Genomic DNA, 17,985 nt, shown 5'->3' with positions numbered 1-17,985 from the left:
AAGGTAGAAAATAAGAAGTAAAGAAAGTTTATGAGGCTAGGTGACATTATGAATAATTATTCATTATGTTGAATGTTGTAATTTATTTTCTTGTAAGCTTACTAAGCCTAGTGCTTACTCTCTTTATTTTCTTTTTTTTATAGTTTTTATCAAGCCACTCAGGGATCGAAGGAAACGTCGGAGACCCGATCACACTATCGAAGAAATCACATTGGTATAGTTAGACGTTTCGTTTTGTGTATGGCATGTATAGGAACTTGGTTTCTTTTGATATGATATGATCAATGAATGATGTGTAAATACTTGCTAGTGATTAGCTAATAGAGTGGCTGATGATATACATGTTTAATAGTATGTATGATTAAGTAGTAACTATCACATGAAAACTAAGAAAAATGTGAAAGTAACTTAAAAACAGATTCAAGTATCAGAAATAACGGGATTTTGAAAAATCACAAGAAATTGTAGAGACATGGGTTGATGGTGAATAATATATGAAATTAAAGCTCGTTGTGTCTATTTTCATATGGAATAAGCAAAACGAGTAAAGGTTTTGTATTTAATAGGGTATCTGAGTTTTGGTGAAATAGGGCCAGAGCAATTTCTGGATCCCCTGTTCTAACTTTAAAAATTCACCATAAATTTTAAAAAAATAATTAGGTGGTGTAATTTATATGGTTAGAATCCTTATTGAATCTAGTTTTAATAGAAACAAATTACATAGTCATATGATTTTTTTACAGAGAGAAAAGTGGTTCGTAGTAAGTAGAGGCCAGTGCAGTCGAATTTTGAAACAGGGGTAACTTTAACTAATAAACTGTACTAATTGGCTAAGTCAAAAATTCTAGAAAAAAATTAGTAGATAGATATATGAGTCTAATTTCAGGAAAAATTTACGGATCTTAATTTCAAGTTTTGAAACTCGAGAAATGAATTTTTAACCAACCATAACGCAGAAAAACAGTTTATTCCGAAAATTAAAATAAGTGGTTTAGAGTTCTTTAAAAGGTAAGATAAGTTTAGTAACACCTCAAGTTTGACTCCGGTGACGGTTTCAGGCGTGGGAGTGTTACAAATATCACATAGGCATAACATGCAAATCATATTTAATCACGATGTCATAAATTGTATCTTTTTTAAACACGAATAATTCATATATTCCATTTTATCACATATCATGAGAATGAGATCAACGTGCATTTCAAATCAGCAATAAATATAACCATACAACATGCTTTCACAAACAGTTAATATGGAATCACTTGTATAGTCCGTTTTGACGGATTTAATCCACTTTAGAATACTTAAAGTATTCACATAGAAACATAAAACAAGTTATAACATTTGATTTTGAGCATCTTTAATGATATTTATTTAACTTGTAATAATTTAGACCCACACCTGATACAAGATCCGATGTGTACTCCACTCTAATGAATGTCTACACTCGAATCTTAACCAATGGAGTATCGATCTATTATCGAATAACTTTTAATTATTAATTGCCCTTTTTAATCACTTGTTAATTACACACTAGAATCAAATCACCCCCTTTAAACTTACTCTTATTACAATCGCTTGTACAATGGTTTTGTTCTCAGACCAGGAGTTTTCTGAAATGGTGTCGATCGACCTTTCATAATCAATAAGTTATAATACGTTAGTGTATGAAGGAAAATTACAATATGTCTTAAATATATGCAGCCAAGAGGAAAATTAGGGAAGAAAATAGTGACTTTCATCCCACTCTCACATACTTTGATTTGATTGAATCGAGGGATTTGATGGGTTACCAAGATTTTTTGTTAGAGGAGAAATTGAATCTATAAAAGTGATCACTAGAAAAGATGAGTTAAAATTGTGATAATAATATTTAAAAATAATTTTAAGGACCTTTAAAAATAAAATAAAATGAATGAAACGAGATTTTTTTTTACTAATAAGAGTGATGGAAATTGAAGAATGATGAAGAAAAGAGGAAATCACTAATCATCGGTAGAAGCGCGGTGGCAACGGCTCTGTGAGGGATCGATGGAAAAGGAAGAGAAAAGAGGGTTGTGGCATAATGAAGAAATAAGTGAAGAAAAAATAGATAAAAAGAATTAGAGGAAAAGAAGAAGAGAAAAGGAAGGTTATGTGCAGTGGTAGTGTACGGTGGTGCTAGGCGATGGTGGAGCAAAAGCACGAAGGGAGGAGTGACGACAAAAGGAGGGTCCTGTAGTAGTGGTTGGTAAGGATGTAGTGGAGGAGAGAGGGAAAAATAGTGTCAGGTGGTGGTTGATAGCCAAAGTGAAAGAAAAATGAGAGAAAAATGGGACGAGCTATGGTGGGGACGACAATGACAAGAAAAAAAGAGTAAAATGATTCAAAAGGGTTTTTTTCAACTAGTCTAGGTTTAATATAGTAGCTCATATGGTATAAAGATGGAAAAGGGATGTTGAGGGAACAATAGAGCAAAATGGGGATCATGTTGACCCAAAAGAAAGAAAATAATCTCCTTATGTATGGCAAGAGACAGTTGGATGAGAAAGTTGTATATAGCATGAAAAAGTTGACCAAAAATTAATTAATAATTATAGGAGTAAGAAGACTTGAACCCATGACCTTTAGGAAATTAATTAAACACTTAATCACTTAGCCACGTTATTCCTTGTATTCAATTTAACGAAGAATATTTAAAACATGGGATGTAACATTTGCTAAGGTTTGAAGAAAAATTGCACCACATAGAAAATAATGAGAGGGAAGGGATTCAAACACTGGTCATCAAGGATATCTCCACCACTACTCAATCATTAAAAAAACAGGTGTGACCACTCTTGGTTCATTAACCCAATTTCTATTAACCCAATTTTTGGGATGAGACAAGATGTTAGCTATATTTATTTTGGTGTTCGAAACTCAATTTCAAAATACTGAGACAACTATGAAGAATCAACAAGCATCCATTCAAGGGCTTAAAAATCAGATTGGACAGCTTGCTAAACTGATTTCTAAGAGAAAGCAAGGTAGCTTACTTAGTAACACTGAAATTATCCTAAAGAAGCAAGTCTACACAATCACTGTTCGAAGTGTGGAAGGGTTAGTAGAGCCTAAAAAGAAGCTGTATCTAGAAACTATTGAAAAAACCATGGGGTTGAGAAACGCAATAAAGAGCATAAGCTAGTTGTTAGAGAATACAAACCATGAATTCCATATCCAGCAGCCTTGAAGCAAGACTACATAAAAGAACAAAATGGTAAATTTCTTGAGCCTTTAAAAAAAATTTGCATATTAACTTACATTTTGTTAAAACTCTTTTGCAGATGCCCAAATATGCAAAATTTTTATAAGAGTTATTAACAAATAAAAGGAAGTTAGACGACTTGTTAGCTGTGAAGCTCAATGAGGATTGCTCGGCCATTCTCCAAAATAAACTACCCAACAAGCTTAAAGATCCAGAGAGTTTTACTATTCTTTATGTTATTAGTAGTTTAAATGTTGAAAAAGTTTTGGCTGATTTGGGGGCTGGCATAAATGTTATGCCTTATAAAATGTTCAAACAACTTGGGCTCGAGAAACCAAAATCCATTAGGATAAATATTCAATTAGCTGACAGATCAATTAGGTATCCTAAGGGTATCACTAAAGATGTACTTGTTAAAGTCGAGAAATTTATATTCCGTGTTGATTTTGTTATATTGGACATGGATGAGGATATTGAGGTACACATGATATTAGGTCGACCATTTTTAGCCACTACTAGAACTGCTATTAATGTGGGTAGTGGTGAACTCGTGCTGAGCGTCGGTGATGAAAAGGTTACTCTTCAAACACGTGATTTTGTTAGAGTTTCTAGGGAGCGAGATGATACTCGTTATTCTGTTAATGTTAGTAATCATGTGGCTCGACACTCTTTGTAGGAATTTACTAATGATTACGTGTTCGAACAATATCCACCTCAAGGTGAAAAAAACAAAGGGACAAGTGAAGAGCGAATGATGTAGCTCGATGAATTAGATGAATGACAAACAAAGGCTAATAAGAACTCAAGAACGATAAAAGAAATAACTAGGCAACACCATAGTGTGCATGTAAAAAGGACGAATCAATTCAAAGTTGGGGAGAAAGTTCTATTAGACAAATCAGATCCACGAATGTTCCCTTCAAAGATTAAGTCAAGAGGGTTGAACACATTTGTGGTGCAAAATTATTTCCATACGAAACCATTGAGGCAACACACCCCGATTACGACACATTCAAGGTAATTAGTCTTCATCTCAAACTTTAAATGTGTGGTAATACTGACAACAAGAGAGAGAAGCTTCAACTTCAAGATCTGCCTTAACCGTTAGCTTGAAAAGGGAAGTCAAGCTTAAACTCAAAATAAGCACTTCTCAGAAGGCAACCCAAGTGTTTTTGTTTTTATTTTTAGTTGACTTTCTTTTTTTTTTTAAAAGGCATTAGTACAATTATTTGTACTTTTAAAAAATAAAAAATAAAAATAAAATTACATATACATAGTACATTTATTTTTATTACTTTTAAAACTTTTTTGAAAAAAAGGGGTCCACACGGTCTGGAGACACGACCGTATGAGACACCTGGCCTAGACACAGGGGCGTGTTTTACGCCATATGCATATCGGAGCTAAGTTTTTCAATTTTAATTTAACTCGTATGATCACAAAGAGTTACACGAACTGAAGACATGGCTGTGTGAGACACATGGCTTGTCACATGGGCGTGTGGTAGACCGTATGACTTACATAGCCACACACATGGGCATGGGAGAAGCGAACAAGCATCGCACAAGGCCCAAACACACGGGTGTGTCTCAGGCTGTGTTGAAATTGGGCTTACTCTTTTCTTTTCAAATTTTCGTGTTACACACGGGCTAAGGGTCCTTACATGGTTTTTAGACATGACCGTGTGGCCCAACCCGGGCTAATTACATGACTGTGACATCTATAAGCTAGGGTTTTGAATTTTTTTTTACTTTTCTTTTTCTACTTCCTTACACCTAGTCGCTATCACGAACCCTTATCACACTGCCTTCGTTCTTCTCGTCCTCTCCATGTTGCCGGACCTTTTTCACTGTTCGAGTTTTCACAGCCCCACGGCGCCCCTCTCTTTTCATCTTTTTTCTCTTTCCCTTCATCTCCCCCACCCTCTTGCCATCGTCTGTTCCTTTTTCAACCATAACTAGTCCGCTCCTTTTGTCAACTTTCCTTCCCCATTCATTCGCTCTCCCCCATATTCTATTTTGTGTCATCTCGCCCCCGTCTAGCCCTACAAACTGGATCTTATTCTTCCCCAACCTCCTCGTTTCCTTCCTCACCTTCAAACATGCACAACCCTTGCCCTATTTATTCCTCAAGTGACTGTCCTTTCCTGCTTCTTCATCGGTCAATCTTTCATCTCCACCATCGTCGCTCGACCCACCACCGCCGTCATCCACCGCAGGCCACTATTTGTCACCATTAGTATTTAATTACTATTTTATTAAGTTATTACTTTATTATTAGTATTAGTATTAGTATTATTAGTCCTACTATTATTTTTAATTTTATTGTTCTTATATTATTATCCTATTTTTTATTAGTCTTACAGTTCTTCGTATTAGATAATGAGATTAGTTTAATTAATTTTTTTTTGTTTAGCATTAGTTTTAGTTTTAGTTTTCGTATTAGGAGTAGATGTTAATTATATTAGTTACGTGATATGGCTTTCGTCCTGTGGTAGGTTTGTTGTTGATTTGATTTAATTCATATACAGATTAGTTTACCTACTCAATTAGTTTATTGTTGATACTGATGTTCCTGACCTTATATTATTTGGTTATTATATTTTATTTTAGGTACATGATGCCAAAATCACAAGGAAAGAGTAAGGTACCCACTCATTCCAATAAGAGAAATGCTACTGGGACTTCATCTTCCTCATTTTCGATTGACTGCCACTAATACCTCACTTTCGACCATCCACCCCATGAGAAGAAATACCAGCATCTACAGGATAGAGCATTGGGTTTGGGTCGGTGTATTGATTAGGTAGCCCTTCAGACTGTGGGTTTATTTGCGCTGGTTCATACTCTACTAAACGAGACTCCATGAGAGCAATTCTTCATGATAGTGAAGCCGACATATGCTGAGTTTACGTTGGAGTTTTGCTCAACTTTTTTCTACAGTCAGTGCTATCGTTAGGGGATGACCCACAATATATATCATTCCATCTTGGGGTATCACTCGATATTTTAGTATTGCAGGATTTGGTGTCGCTTTTGGCCTATATTTTGATGATTTCTTGGCCACGATCGAGTTTTCCACCCTTCCACAACACATCCATCATTCGACATCTCTCTGCTGGTTAGACATTTTTTAGGTTATCATTCCATACAACCAGAGCCAGTCGAAGGCTCAGGCCTTGCTCTAGCCTTACGATATATTCACACCATTTTAGCTTGTACTTTGACTAGCCAGAAGAAGAGTACGAACGTCTTGGGTACTTTAGATGCATATTTCTTATGGAGCATGCAAGGGCAACACTCAACTGATCTAACCCACTTTATAGCCCAGTGTTGTTGTAATTAGAGTGAATGATCACGTAGATGACCCCTCTATATATGGGCCCATCTGTAACAAGTTTGGCTCGTTACTTCGGGATCCGTGAGACCCCCGAGTAAATTGGTACTCTTTCATTAATTGGGGACATGACACCACAGGGATTGAATATCATGAAACATATGAGGATGATCGCACTTCAGCTTAGGCCTTTCGGTGATTAGTATGTATTGCTACGTCTAACTCAGCAGCACGGGGATAACGAGCATCTAGACGATGACCCTCCACCACCACCGCAAACCATTCCCACTCCTCCTCCAAGTTCCTCTACTGTTGCACCTGCGTAGTCAATTGCACTCGACGATATTTTTCAGCAGTTTGACTATTTTGAGCAGCGAAAGACAGCAAGGATAGTTTTACTTGAGTAGTGACATTATGAGCATGTCGAGCAACAGCCAGCATGGTTTAATGGCATAGAGGCATGTCTGCAATGGATGTGACATCATTTCCATATTTCTCCACTCGATGCTGTGCCTCACGATTGGTAGTTGTTTTTATTTATGAGTCTTTTTTGTTTTATTTTATTTTTCTTCTAAATTTTATATTTTATTATTTTATCGGTTGTTTTCTTTTAATTTTACTATCTCTTTGTCTTATTTATTTTTGTCTATTTTCTTATTAGTTTTCTTGGAAACATATATTTCATTTAGATTCGCTTATGATTCCGGTTTTCACTATTCTGGCGAAATCATCCAAATTTAGGGCAGTTTCAGCTCTCTCCCCGCCTTATGATATTGTGCTTATTCTGTGATTATAATTGTTTGTACATTGAGGGCAATGTGCATCTTAAGTGTGTGGAGGTTGTTTATATGTTTATGCGATAAAATCTCTGAACTGTTTTTCGTGTTTGAGTAATTTTCTCATACCTAGCATTGAAGTAACATATTTTAATTTAAAGTTTGTATTGATTTTGTTCTGGAATAATTTGTGGATTTTTGTGAATTGTATGATTTATAATTTAAAACGCAAGAGAGTCAAGCATGATAAATTTTTTTTAGAAATTATTATTTTAGGTTGTCTCCCTGAATTGAAATATTATTTTGAAATTTTAAATTTGTAAGTTTAACATCAAACCATAATTTTTTGTGAGCTTTTTAGCCTACAAAGCGTATATTTGTTCGTGCTCATTTTATTTTTGATTATGAGTATGTCAACTTGATTTGTTATTCTAGAACTTACTTTGATTATACATGTCGAGACCACATTATTGATTTGATATATTGAGATGATAGAGACACTTAGGATTTAACCCACTTAAACTTTAATCAGTCTTACCTGTTGTATTAACCCTTAGTAAACCCCGTTGATTCTAATACATTTTTCACCCATTTATGTTAACCCATATGAATGTTGTAAAATTATCCTCTTTATTAACTCTCTTTTTGTCGAGATTTGATTTGTTTAGTTTCCTAACTATGTTTCATTATTTGAATTGATGAATTTTATTCTGTTCTTAACAAATTGAGAGAAAAAAATTATGAAAAAAAAGAAAAAAAATTGAGCTTAAATCATTAGTTTCATATTTTGTTGAAAAGCTCATTTTCATTTTTGTTAATTTCTTGTTGATGTAAATTCTATTAATTCAGCAACTGATTTTTTTCTAGTTTGGTAACTTATTAACTAGACTCTCAATTATAACAAATTTTTTGACCTTTTTCATATCCTTAACCTAAGCCCCATTACAACCTTGTAAAAACCTATTGATTGGTGTGTTATCTCATTTATAGTGGTGGAAATTTGAATTTCAAGTAAGCCTATGGCAATAACATTTCTAGTTTGACCATTGAGTGCACATTATTTAAACCTTAAACTCTTTGAGTGCTTTGCGTGAATCTTTAATAAGGATGTTATTTCTTGTTGAGTTTAAATTTCAGGTAATTATTGAGATAGAGGAGATGCCTAATGTTTTTAAAGCTTAAAATTCTTTGCTTGGATTGCTTGTGTTGTTCAGTGTCATTTTAATGTGAATTTCCAATGCATGATTACCTCTAGATTATCCTAAGACATTATCAGTAGAAATAATAAATTGAGAGAAGTTAACTTGATTGTGGGTTGAGGATTTTGCTTGAGGACAAGCAAACACTTAAGTTTGGGGATATTTGATAGGTGCCAAAAGTAACATATTTTAGCCTCATTCTTAATGCATTTTTGGGTAATTATTCGATGTTAATATTAAATTTTATACTCATAATACTTTAAATTCATGTTTTTATACTTAGGAGAGAATTTGAAAGCAAAATGAGATAAAAACAAACAAAAATCGGAAAATTGGAGTGAGTTACAGGAGCCACAGGGCCTGGACACACGGCTGTGTGAGCCACATGAGCTACCATACGACCATGTAGCAGGCTGTGTCAATTTCGCGAATTGCATTCCAAACAGTAGAAAAACACGATTTTTAGGGTTTTTCGGATATTCTAAAACCTATATATGACCAAAATAAGAAGATAGGAGAAAACTGTCATAGAATATTCAAGAAAATAACTCGAAAAACACCATTGAAGCCGATTCTAAAGTAGATTTTCGTCAAGATTGAAGACTCTCAGTTGATTTCTTAGGAGATTATCATGAGTTTCTCTATTTCTTTCGGTTATACTGTCTTTTGGATGTTTTTATTTGCAAGCATGAACTAATTTTCTAAATACCTAGGGAGATGAACCTTATGATGAATTTCGTTGTTTGATTTTTATTTTACCTAATAGAGACTTAGATTTTGTTCTCAATTATGTGTGCTTAATTCTTGGTTTGATATTTCTAGATTATTGATCCATGTTTGATGTTCTTAAATCAGAGGAGAAATAGATCCTGTTTAAAAGTAGATCTAGCGTAAAAGTAGACTTTAAACCAACTTTCAGGATATGTTTCTATTTGTAGTTTGGCTATCAAGGATGGGCTGAGAGTAGTCCAAAGTAATTACAAGAATCACAACCCAATGATTTTTGTTGCCAAAATTTACCAACTCAAACATGGCAAGTTGTTGATGCATAATATCAACGGAGATGGGAAGGAAGAGAGGGGGTGGTGCCGAGGAAATTTGGTTCACCCATTCTAGGACCAAGAGTAAAAAAAGTAGAGGGACTTAGGTAGAAAAATTTGAAAGTTTAATATGTTAGGGTTTTGAGAGTGGAGAGGAATCCCCTTACAATGTTAATACCTTTGAGTATTTATAGGTAAGCAAGAGTTCCTACCCAACTATGCCTCTTAGTGGGCCCCAGGTAGCATAATGGAGGGTCTAACTAGGTCCAAATTGAAGTAGAGATATATAGTTGTCCCCCCAGACGAAAGGTAGGTTATAAAGTGACCTTGCCTCGAGACCATTCGTAAATTAACTTTGCTGGTGGTAGCTACTGCAAATAAAGTAGAGGGGTGGAAGGTAAAATTTATTGTCCAGATAACCCCAGGAATGTATGATTCCTTGCAAGGCTATTGAAATTCATTCGTACCCTTAATAATGTATGGGCGGATGGTGTTTCTATTTATGAGGACGCAATGAGGGCGTTGCAAGAATGAATGAAGGAGAATGTCATGGGCTGTAGATCAAAGCCTGTGACGAGTGCGCAAAGAGCACCCTATGGAGGTTAACTAATGAAATGGGATTCATTCAATCCAGTTGAACTGGTCCGATTTGTGGAACATGTGTAGAAGCCCATCTACCTAGCCTTGGTGGCCCAGTGAAGCACTAATGAAAAATTAGGGTTACCTTGGTAAATATGAAAAGTAATATTAGAAGATTTCTAATCTGATAAGATTTGATATTGTTATTTTAAAGGATTGAGTCCATCCCTTAAGAATCTCAATTGTAAATAGGCTTTAATCATAATCGTCGATGTAACTCAATTTGTACCGTTGGTTTTGGGGGAGCTCAACTATAAATAGAAGCATTCTTCCTCATACTCAGTTGTAAACCTTCAAAGCAATAGAATATTTTTTAAAGCATTTACTCAAACACTTGTGTGTTATTTTTCTATGGTTTTTTATTCATTTGTAGCTCCTTTTGTCTTTCGAGTTTGCTTCCACTTTGTTTTGGTGCTTTACTGAAATTCGATTAGAATTCTCATTTTTGTGAGAGTTAGGTTGACTTAGGCAAATTTGAAATCAAGAAATCTCTTAAAACTATATGAATTACGAAACGAAAATTCTAACTCCGTGACACAATATCCTAAACAACTACTAAATGCAATATCCAAGCGAAGTACATATGCTGCATCAATCTACATATGACATTCTCCTAAATATTATAGTTTCATAATGCAATAGCAATAATAATGCATTTGACCTAAAAAAATGAAAATAAAAAACGTGATAATGTATATAATAAATCAAAAGATGGCATAGGCAATTCAGGGGCATTCAAACTATTGCCAGGATAAAATTTAACATCAAAATTTGGACTGGAAAGAATCCATATGAACTGTGTTGATTAGATTGGTATTATAATGTTAGTTAGGATGCAAATCGAATATTAAATGTTAAAATTAGGTTCAGATTCAATTCCATCTCAGAAAATTATTTTTTCTTAAATTAATTGTTTATCTAAATATTAATATATTAATAATATCTAACACAATCTTTAAAAAAATATATTTTCAAAATAGATGAAACCAAAACCAATGAAACTTGAGTCCAACATGATAGATTAAATTTCAGAGAAAATTTTAAATTCTCATAAATATTAACATTAAATAAAATCTACTTGAAATAAAGTCTTCATAAGAAACTGATTAGTGCAAGACAACTTTTAATGGTAGAAAAATTATATGATTAGGAGGTAAATTATTCAAATATGATTGCTCTAATGGTCTAGTAATCTGTGGATGAAAAATTGATGGTTCATACTGCAAATTTCACAGAGTTGCCCAACTTTTAAATTCATTATAAAGGTGTTTTTTTCCTGATTCATTATCAAATTTAATACAGAATATTACCAAAAAAAATCATTACTAAATCAAATAAGTCAATTTAGAATTACTCAATTTATTTCTAAGATTAGCTGGCTTTAAAATTAAGCTTTTCTAAAAATAAAAGTTAATAAACCATTATCAATGAATAACTTTAGGAAGCAGAATTAAATTAATTAATTTCCTTTTTCAAGAGGTCAACGAATAAATTAAAAGTCAAGTTAAAAGAAATGGAATAAAATTACCTTTTTTTTTTCAAAGATGTGATCAATCTAAGATCAATTAATAATGGTTTTCAATAATCGGGTTTAATTGGAAAAGTGGAAAAAATCCGAGTAAGGGTTGATTTCAGCATTATCGTGATGAACAAAAATTTAGCTTATCACATAAACGATTGGTGTGTGTTCGGTCTACATTTACCGTACTATTGTTGAACGGTGGTAAACGAAGATAGGGAAGTAGGAGAGAGGCGGTGTCGAGGAAAGCTAGTTCATCTATTTTAGAGGGATTTACGCAGAGGTGGTTGAGAATTTAGTATGTTAGGGTTTTTAGAGTAGAGAGTAGTTTCTTTACAATGTTAATATCTTCCTATGTTTATAGGTATAAGTGAGGGTTTTTATCCAATTATGCCATTATACTGGATAAGTCAATATAAGTTTCAATTGTGTTCGAATTGATCTAGGATATAACACAAGTATTTTAAGCAAATAATATTTTTGTTTAAGCAAAAATTGCCTTTTAACAGTTATTAGCCTGATTAAGAAAAAGAAAACCCTTATTTTTGACAATCTTGGCAAACAGGGCTATGATAGTTTTCTTCGAAGTGGGGGCTTTGGAGATGTTTCCCATGTGACCTACCTCTCGAACAGCAGCCCTCTTCTCTCAAAGGCATTGCCACTCTCGAGCGGGTACGGGTTATGTAGCATCTTGCCCTTGTTACTATCTTTTTTCCAGAGGGTTAAAGGCAAACAAGTCACCGAAAAAGATAGGGATGGGAATGTTGCTAGGTCAGGAGTTTGACCATGGTTGAAGGAAGCCAATTGTGGGAAGTTCTTCAAAATGTGGGCGACATTTTTGCGTCCTTTTGCGATTTGGTCGATGTTGAGTCTGCACAATCACAATTTTTGTAAGGGTTGCTTGCCTTTTATGATTGGTGAAAAATATCCTAGTGTTGCTATCTTTAGCAACAACATTGTCGTGGATCATTGTAATAGTCTCACCATTGCTTTCTTTTTCCTGACGGATTTTTGATTTGATTAAGAAAAATCTTTGAAATATCGTTTATCGGAAGATGATAAAACCTTCAATATATCTGAAATTACTTTTATGAAGTATTTATGCTTGATTTTAACATTGGAATTTTGTCTCTTATCATGGGGCACCTTTTACAAAGAGTGTAAGGTGGTTCACATGATAGTAAAGATTCACGTGAGCTAACATTACCTTTTAAATTAGCCCTTATATTATTAAATAGATTAATTTGATTTTAAACTATTAAAAAAACAAATAAAGTTAAATTGTAGTAAAATTAACATTTACAATTAAAAAATGACATGAAAATTATCTTTTTCATTTGCATTTAACTCAAAACAAAAGATTTCATTTGTAAAACTATAAAAAGCTTTTAAAATGTTAACTTTGCTAATAGTAAATGTTTTTTTTTAAAACAATAAATGTTAACCCTATTTAATTTTAAAACTTATTTAATTCTTTTCAATAGTATAGGGACTAAATTGATCTATTTAATAATAAATAGACTAATTTAATCTGATTACAATAATAAAGGGACCTGTTAAGTACATTCCCCTATTTTTTTCTATTTTTCGGAAATTTTAATGCTACAAAAAAGAAATTCAAAAATCGAAAAATCACAAAAGGAAAAACAAAGACAAACGAGCAAGATCAGTAACAATGGAGAAATTAATGGAAAAAAATGATCCTAAAACTAAAACAGTAAAAATTTCTTCACTACAGCCGCACAGTTTGTATGAAAAATCCGTGAGAAAACCGACAATTCAACATAATTCCAAGCATCCCATGTGGGATTCTTCCATTTTTTTTTCCCACATTAGCTACCTCTCTATCGTCATTGTTCTGGTTCTTAGGATCTTTTTGTGTAAGAGCCAATTTCCAGTTGAAAAATCAAAACCCAGGTTTCAAATTCCTCTTGGGATTTCTTTTTTGTATTTCGAAACTATGTGGGAATCCGAGACTGAGTCTGTTAGAGGAAGAGAATTCGGAAATGGATTTTTTAGCTCCACCAAACATGGCTTCAACACTGATGGATTTCAGCTTAAGGGCCAGTCCTGGTATATATTGAAAGTATCTTGTTTGTTTCCTGAGAAGAAAAAAGATAAAAACTTAGCGAAAAGTTAGCTTTTCTGAAATATTTTGATTTTTTTATGCAGGTACGTTGCCACTGATATTCCAAGTGACCTTCTAATTCAAGTCGGAGATATTAATTTCCACTTGCATAAGGTAGCTTATTGCTCTGTTTACAATATGTTCGATCAAATTCCTCAAAAAAGCTTCTTTTTTTTTTATTGGTTTAGAATCATGTAACTCACTGTATTTCATTATTTTCTCAAACATGGTGGGAAAGTAGTATCCTCTGCTTTCCCGAAGTGGGAAAATGAATAGGCTTATCTACGATTCAAAAGACCCAGACCTCAAAAGAATTGTTTTCGAAGATCTTCCAGGAGGGTCCGAGGCTTTTGAGCTAGCAGCCAAATTCTGCTATGGCCTTGCAGTAGATTTAACAGCAGGGAATATATCTGGTCTCAGATGTGCTGCCGAGTATCTTGAAATGACTGAGGATTTGGAAGAAGGCAATCTCGTATTCAAAACCGAAGCGTTTCTTAGCTATGTGGTATTATCTTCATGGAGAGACTCCATTGTTGTGCTGAAAAGCTGCGAGAAGCTCTCACCATGGGCTGAAAACCTTCAAATCGCAAGAAGGTGCAGCGAGTCGATAGCTTGGAAGGCTTGTGCCAATCCGAAAGGCATAAAATGGGCATACACTGGGAAACCAAGTAATGTTCCAAGCCCCAAATGGAATGATTTGAAGGATTCAAGCCCCAGTAGGAACCAGCATGTTCCTCCTGATTGGTGGTTCGAAGATGTTTCGATCCTCAGGATCGATCATTTCGTGCGAGTGATTACTGCAATCAAAGTGAAAGGGATGAGGTTTGAGTTGATTGGGGCAGCAATTATGCACTATGCTGCCAAATGGCTTCCATGTTTGATTCAAGATGGTGAGCTCCAAGCAGACGATATGAGCATAAGCAGCCATAGTAATAGCTGGAAAGGTGGATTCCATATGATCATTCCCGGAACTAAAGATGACAATCCCTCGATTCAAACCAAGGATCAACGGACCATTGTTGAAAGCCTCATCAGCATCGTACCACCGCAAAAAGACAGCGTGTCGTGCGGCTTCCTTCTCCGGCTTTTGCGGGCGGCAAACATGTTGAAAGTGGCACCGGCTTTGGTGACCGAGTTGGAAAAGCGAGTTGGGATGCAATTAGAGCAGGCAACATTGGCTGATCTTCTCATTCCTAATTACAACAGAAGTGAGACATCGTACGATGTGGACCTCGTTCAGAGGCTGTTGGAGCATTTCCTTGTCCAGGAACAGACGGACAGTTTGAGTCCGAGTCCTAGTCGACGGTCTTTTTCGGACAAACAGATGTACGAAGGAACACAAAGGGGAAATAATCCGAACCCGAAAAGCCGAGTGGCAAGGCTAGTTGATAGTTATCTCACAGAGGTTTCTAGAGATAGAAACCTGTTGATGACAAAATTTCAGGTACTGGCTGAAGCTTTGCCCGAGTCTGCAAGGACCTGTGATGATGGGCTTTATCGAGCAATTGATTCCTATCTTAAGGTACTCTATTTGACATATAGATATGAGAATATAATCTCAAGAAAGATCTTTTAAAAAAGGGTCTAACTATACGCTTATCAAATAGATACTCATATCATATACTCACACTAGAGTTGGAGTAAAATCGACCCATCCCACCTTGATGCCATCCTATTTCTAGGTGCATTAATGTGCAATACCAATTAACATGCAGGCCCATCCGACACTTTCGGAGCACGAAAGGAAGCGACTCTGCCGTGTAATGGACTGCCAAAAGCTCTCCGTTGATGCCTGCATGCACGCAGCCCAAAATGAAAGGCTCCCGCTGCGGGTGGTGGTCCAGGTACTCTTCTCGGAGCAAGTGAAAATCAGCAACACGTTGGCCAACGCCATCACGCTCAAAGACCCTGCAGAAACTCGGTACCAGCCATTGATAACCAACCGCAAGACCTTGCTTGAAGGAACGCCGCAATCGTTCCAAGAAGGCTGGGTCACAGCAAAGAAAGACATCAACACGCTCAAGTTTGAGCTGGATGGCGTGAAGTCAAAGCACGTCCAGCTCCAAAAGGAGATGGAGAACTTGCAACGACAATTCGAAAAGATGTCAAAGCCGAAACCCATATCTGCGTGGAGCAGTGGGTGGAAGAAACTTGGTAAACTTACTAAGATGACAACCGTGGAAAACCATGACATTGGACCTCAGATCTCAACTACAGTTGAACATGTTAGAAAACCGCCTAGAAGATGGAGAAATTCAATTTCCTGAAATAAAATTTTGAAAATTAAGATGAAAATAAATAAATCAACGGTTGCCATGGAAATAATGAAACGGTGCCTTCACCATTTTTTCTATTCTAAAACGCAATATTGTAAGGGTTAAATCCATGAAAAATTTGATTTTTATTTTAATAAATTGAATTGATAATTATATTTTTTAATTTTCAATTTTAAAAAGTGAACTTGTCATCCAAAATTATTTATTGCCGCCGTTGTTTGATTTGCCAATTTTATTTTGGGAAGAGTGATAATTTTGTATGTTTCCACACAAACCTTAAATCATTATATTATATTTTAATTATTTATATTTAAAATATTATATTTTAATAATTTATATTATTGTGTTATAATATTTTGGTCACTGAGTCATTAATTACAGTTAACGGTATAATAATAAGCTAGCGTGGCACGTTAAATATCATTTTAAACAAAAATTTTAAATTAAATTATACAATTGGTCCCCATAATTTTTCGTTTTGAGCAATTTGATTTTTTCTTTTATGTTATTTTAACTTTCTTTTTTTTCATTTATTTTCCATTCTTTTTTGTTTCTCCCTTTGTTTTCCTACATTCTCTACTTCTTTTAACATATTAGGAGGTCGAATTAGCAGAGAAGAAAAAAAGCATGGTATGGGTTTTGGCTATGGGCAATGATGGCTTTCGAGTTCTTGCTTCTTTCTTCAATGCCAATTCAACTTCCTAATATGTTAAAAGAAATGGAGAAGGTAAGAAAACAGAATGAGAAACAAAAAAGAATAGAAAAAAAAAGGAAAGTTCAAATAATATAGAAGAAAAAATTTTAATTACTCAAAACGAAAAAAATATAGGGATAGGTTGTATAAATTAACCTAAATTTTTTGTTTGAAATGATGATTTAACGTGTCACGTCAGCTTCCCACTACACCGTTAACTACAATTAACGACTCAGTGACTAAAATGTTACAACACAATAACGTGAGTAACTAAAACGTAACTTTTAAAACATAAGTGATTAAAATGTAACTTAAGGTAAACAAAAGTGACCATTAGTGTAGTTTTCCCATGTCAAATTATGATTTTAATTTCAATTTGTATTGAAATAAGTTTTTAATTTTTAATTTGTTTTTAGTTTTTTATCTTTAATTTATATCTTCTTCTTCATCTTCCTTCCTTCCTTCCTTCTTTCATGCCTTTGATTGTTGTACGCCATGAACAGTTCATCCACCAAGCCAATCATCACCTTCTTCTCCATGTCAGCCCCTCCACCATTTCAGCTTCAAAGCATGTGTAGTTTGTTAACAGTAATTAGTTGAGATTGTTAGTATTTTGAATGCAGTTATTGCAGCCAACAAGGTGTATAAATATACAACCTGTTGTACTTGATAAATCACTCTTTGAAATAACCTTACCATTTAGTTCAGTTGGGACTTTGTATTATTCAGTTCAATTTCAAATTGTTGTTATCATTCAAATCTCATCATTCAATTTAGATTCAAATTTTTCTACCTGAAATCCGTTTTATCCCGATCAAATCAAATAAAAAATATTTAAAGAAATAATCTTAATAAAATAATAAATGAACCATTTCAATATTTATATAAATTAATTAATTTAACCAAATTATTATTATGTTATTAAGAAACCAAATTATATAATAATTATAATTATAAACATAATTCTAATTTGAAAAAATAGTTTATGAAATTTCATAATATTTTATTTATAAAAAAATTTATTATTCACATGTTTTATACGTTAAACAGTTATAAATTTAATCATTTATATTATTATAATGACATAGTTATAACTAATTAAAACTAGCAATTAATAATTATTAATTAAGAATTGACGTGATATATCATTAT

The 17,985-nt window shown here is 34.1% G+C and overlaps 1 protein-coding gene across 1 annotated transcript; it reads left to right on the top strand.

The window, feature by feature from the left end:
- The first annotated feature begins 13,390 nt into the window (after positions 1-13,390).
- LOC107930749 (root phototropism protein 3) lies at positions 13,391-16,294 on the top strand. The gene is made up of 4 exons (XM_016862467.2): positions 13,391-13,808; positions 13,908-13,977; positions 14,105-15,385; positions 15,579-16,294. Exons 1-4 carry the CDS (start codon positions 13,411-13,413, stop codon positions 16,128-16,130), a joined length of 2,301 nt encoding a protein of 766 aa, XP_016717956.2. The 5' UTR covers positions 13,391-13,410; the 3' UTR covers positions 16,131-16,294.
- The last annotated feature ends 1,691 nt before the right edge of the window (positions 16,295-17,985 follow it).

The sequence above is a fragment of the Gossypium hirsutum genome, chromosome A13, assembly GCF_007990345.1.
Source record: "Gossypium hirsutum isolate 1008001.06 chromosome A13, Gossypium_hirsutum_v2.1, whole genome shotgun sequence".
NCBI classification, from domain to species: domain Eukaryota; kingdom Viridiplantae; phylum Streptophyta; class Magnoliopsida; order Malvales; family Malvaceae; genus Gossypium; species Gossypium hirsutum.
This window is presented reverse-complemented; position numbering and strand designations above follow the sequence as displayed.

What these genes read in the sequence shown, in the direction of transcription:
- LOC107930749 (XM_016862467.2), top strand. Translation starts at nt 13,411, where the DNA reads ATGGAGAAATTAATGGAAAAAAATGATCCTAAAACTAAAACAGTAAAA. An exon ending in TTAATTTCCACTTGCATAAG is followed by an intron (nt 13,978 to 14,104) that starts GTAGCTTATTGC and finishes GTGGGAAAGTAG; the next exon opens with TATCCTCTGCTTTCCCGAAG. An exon ending in CAATTGATTCCTATCTTAAG is followed by an intron (nt 15,386 to 15,578) that starts GTACTCTATTTG and finishes ATTAACATGCAG; the next exon opens with GCCCATCCGACACTTTCGGA.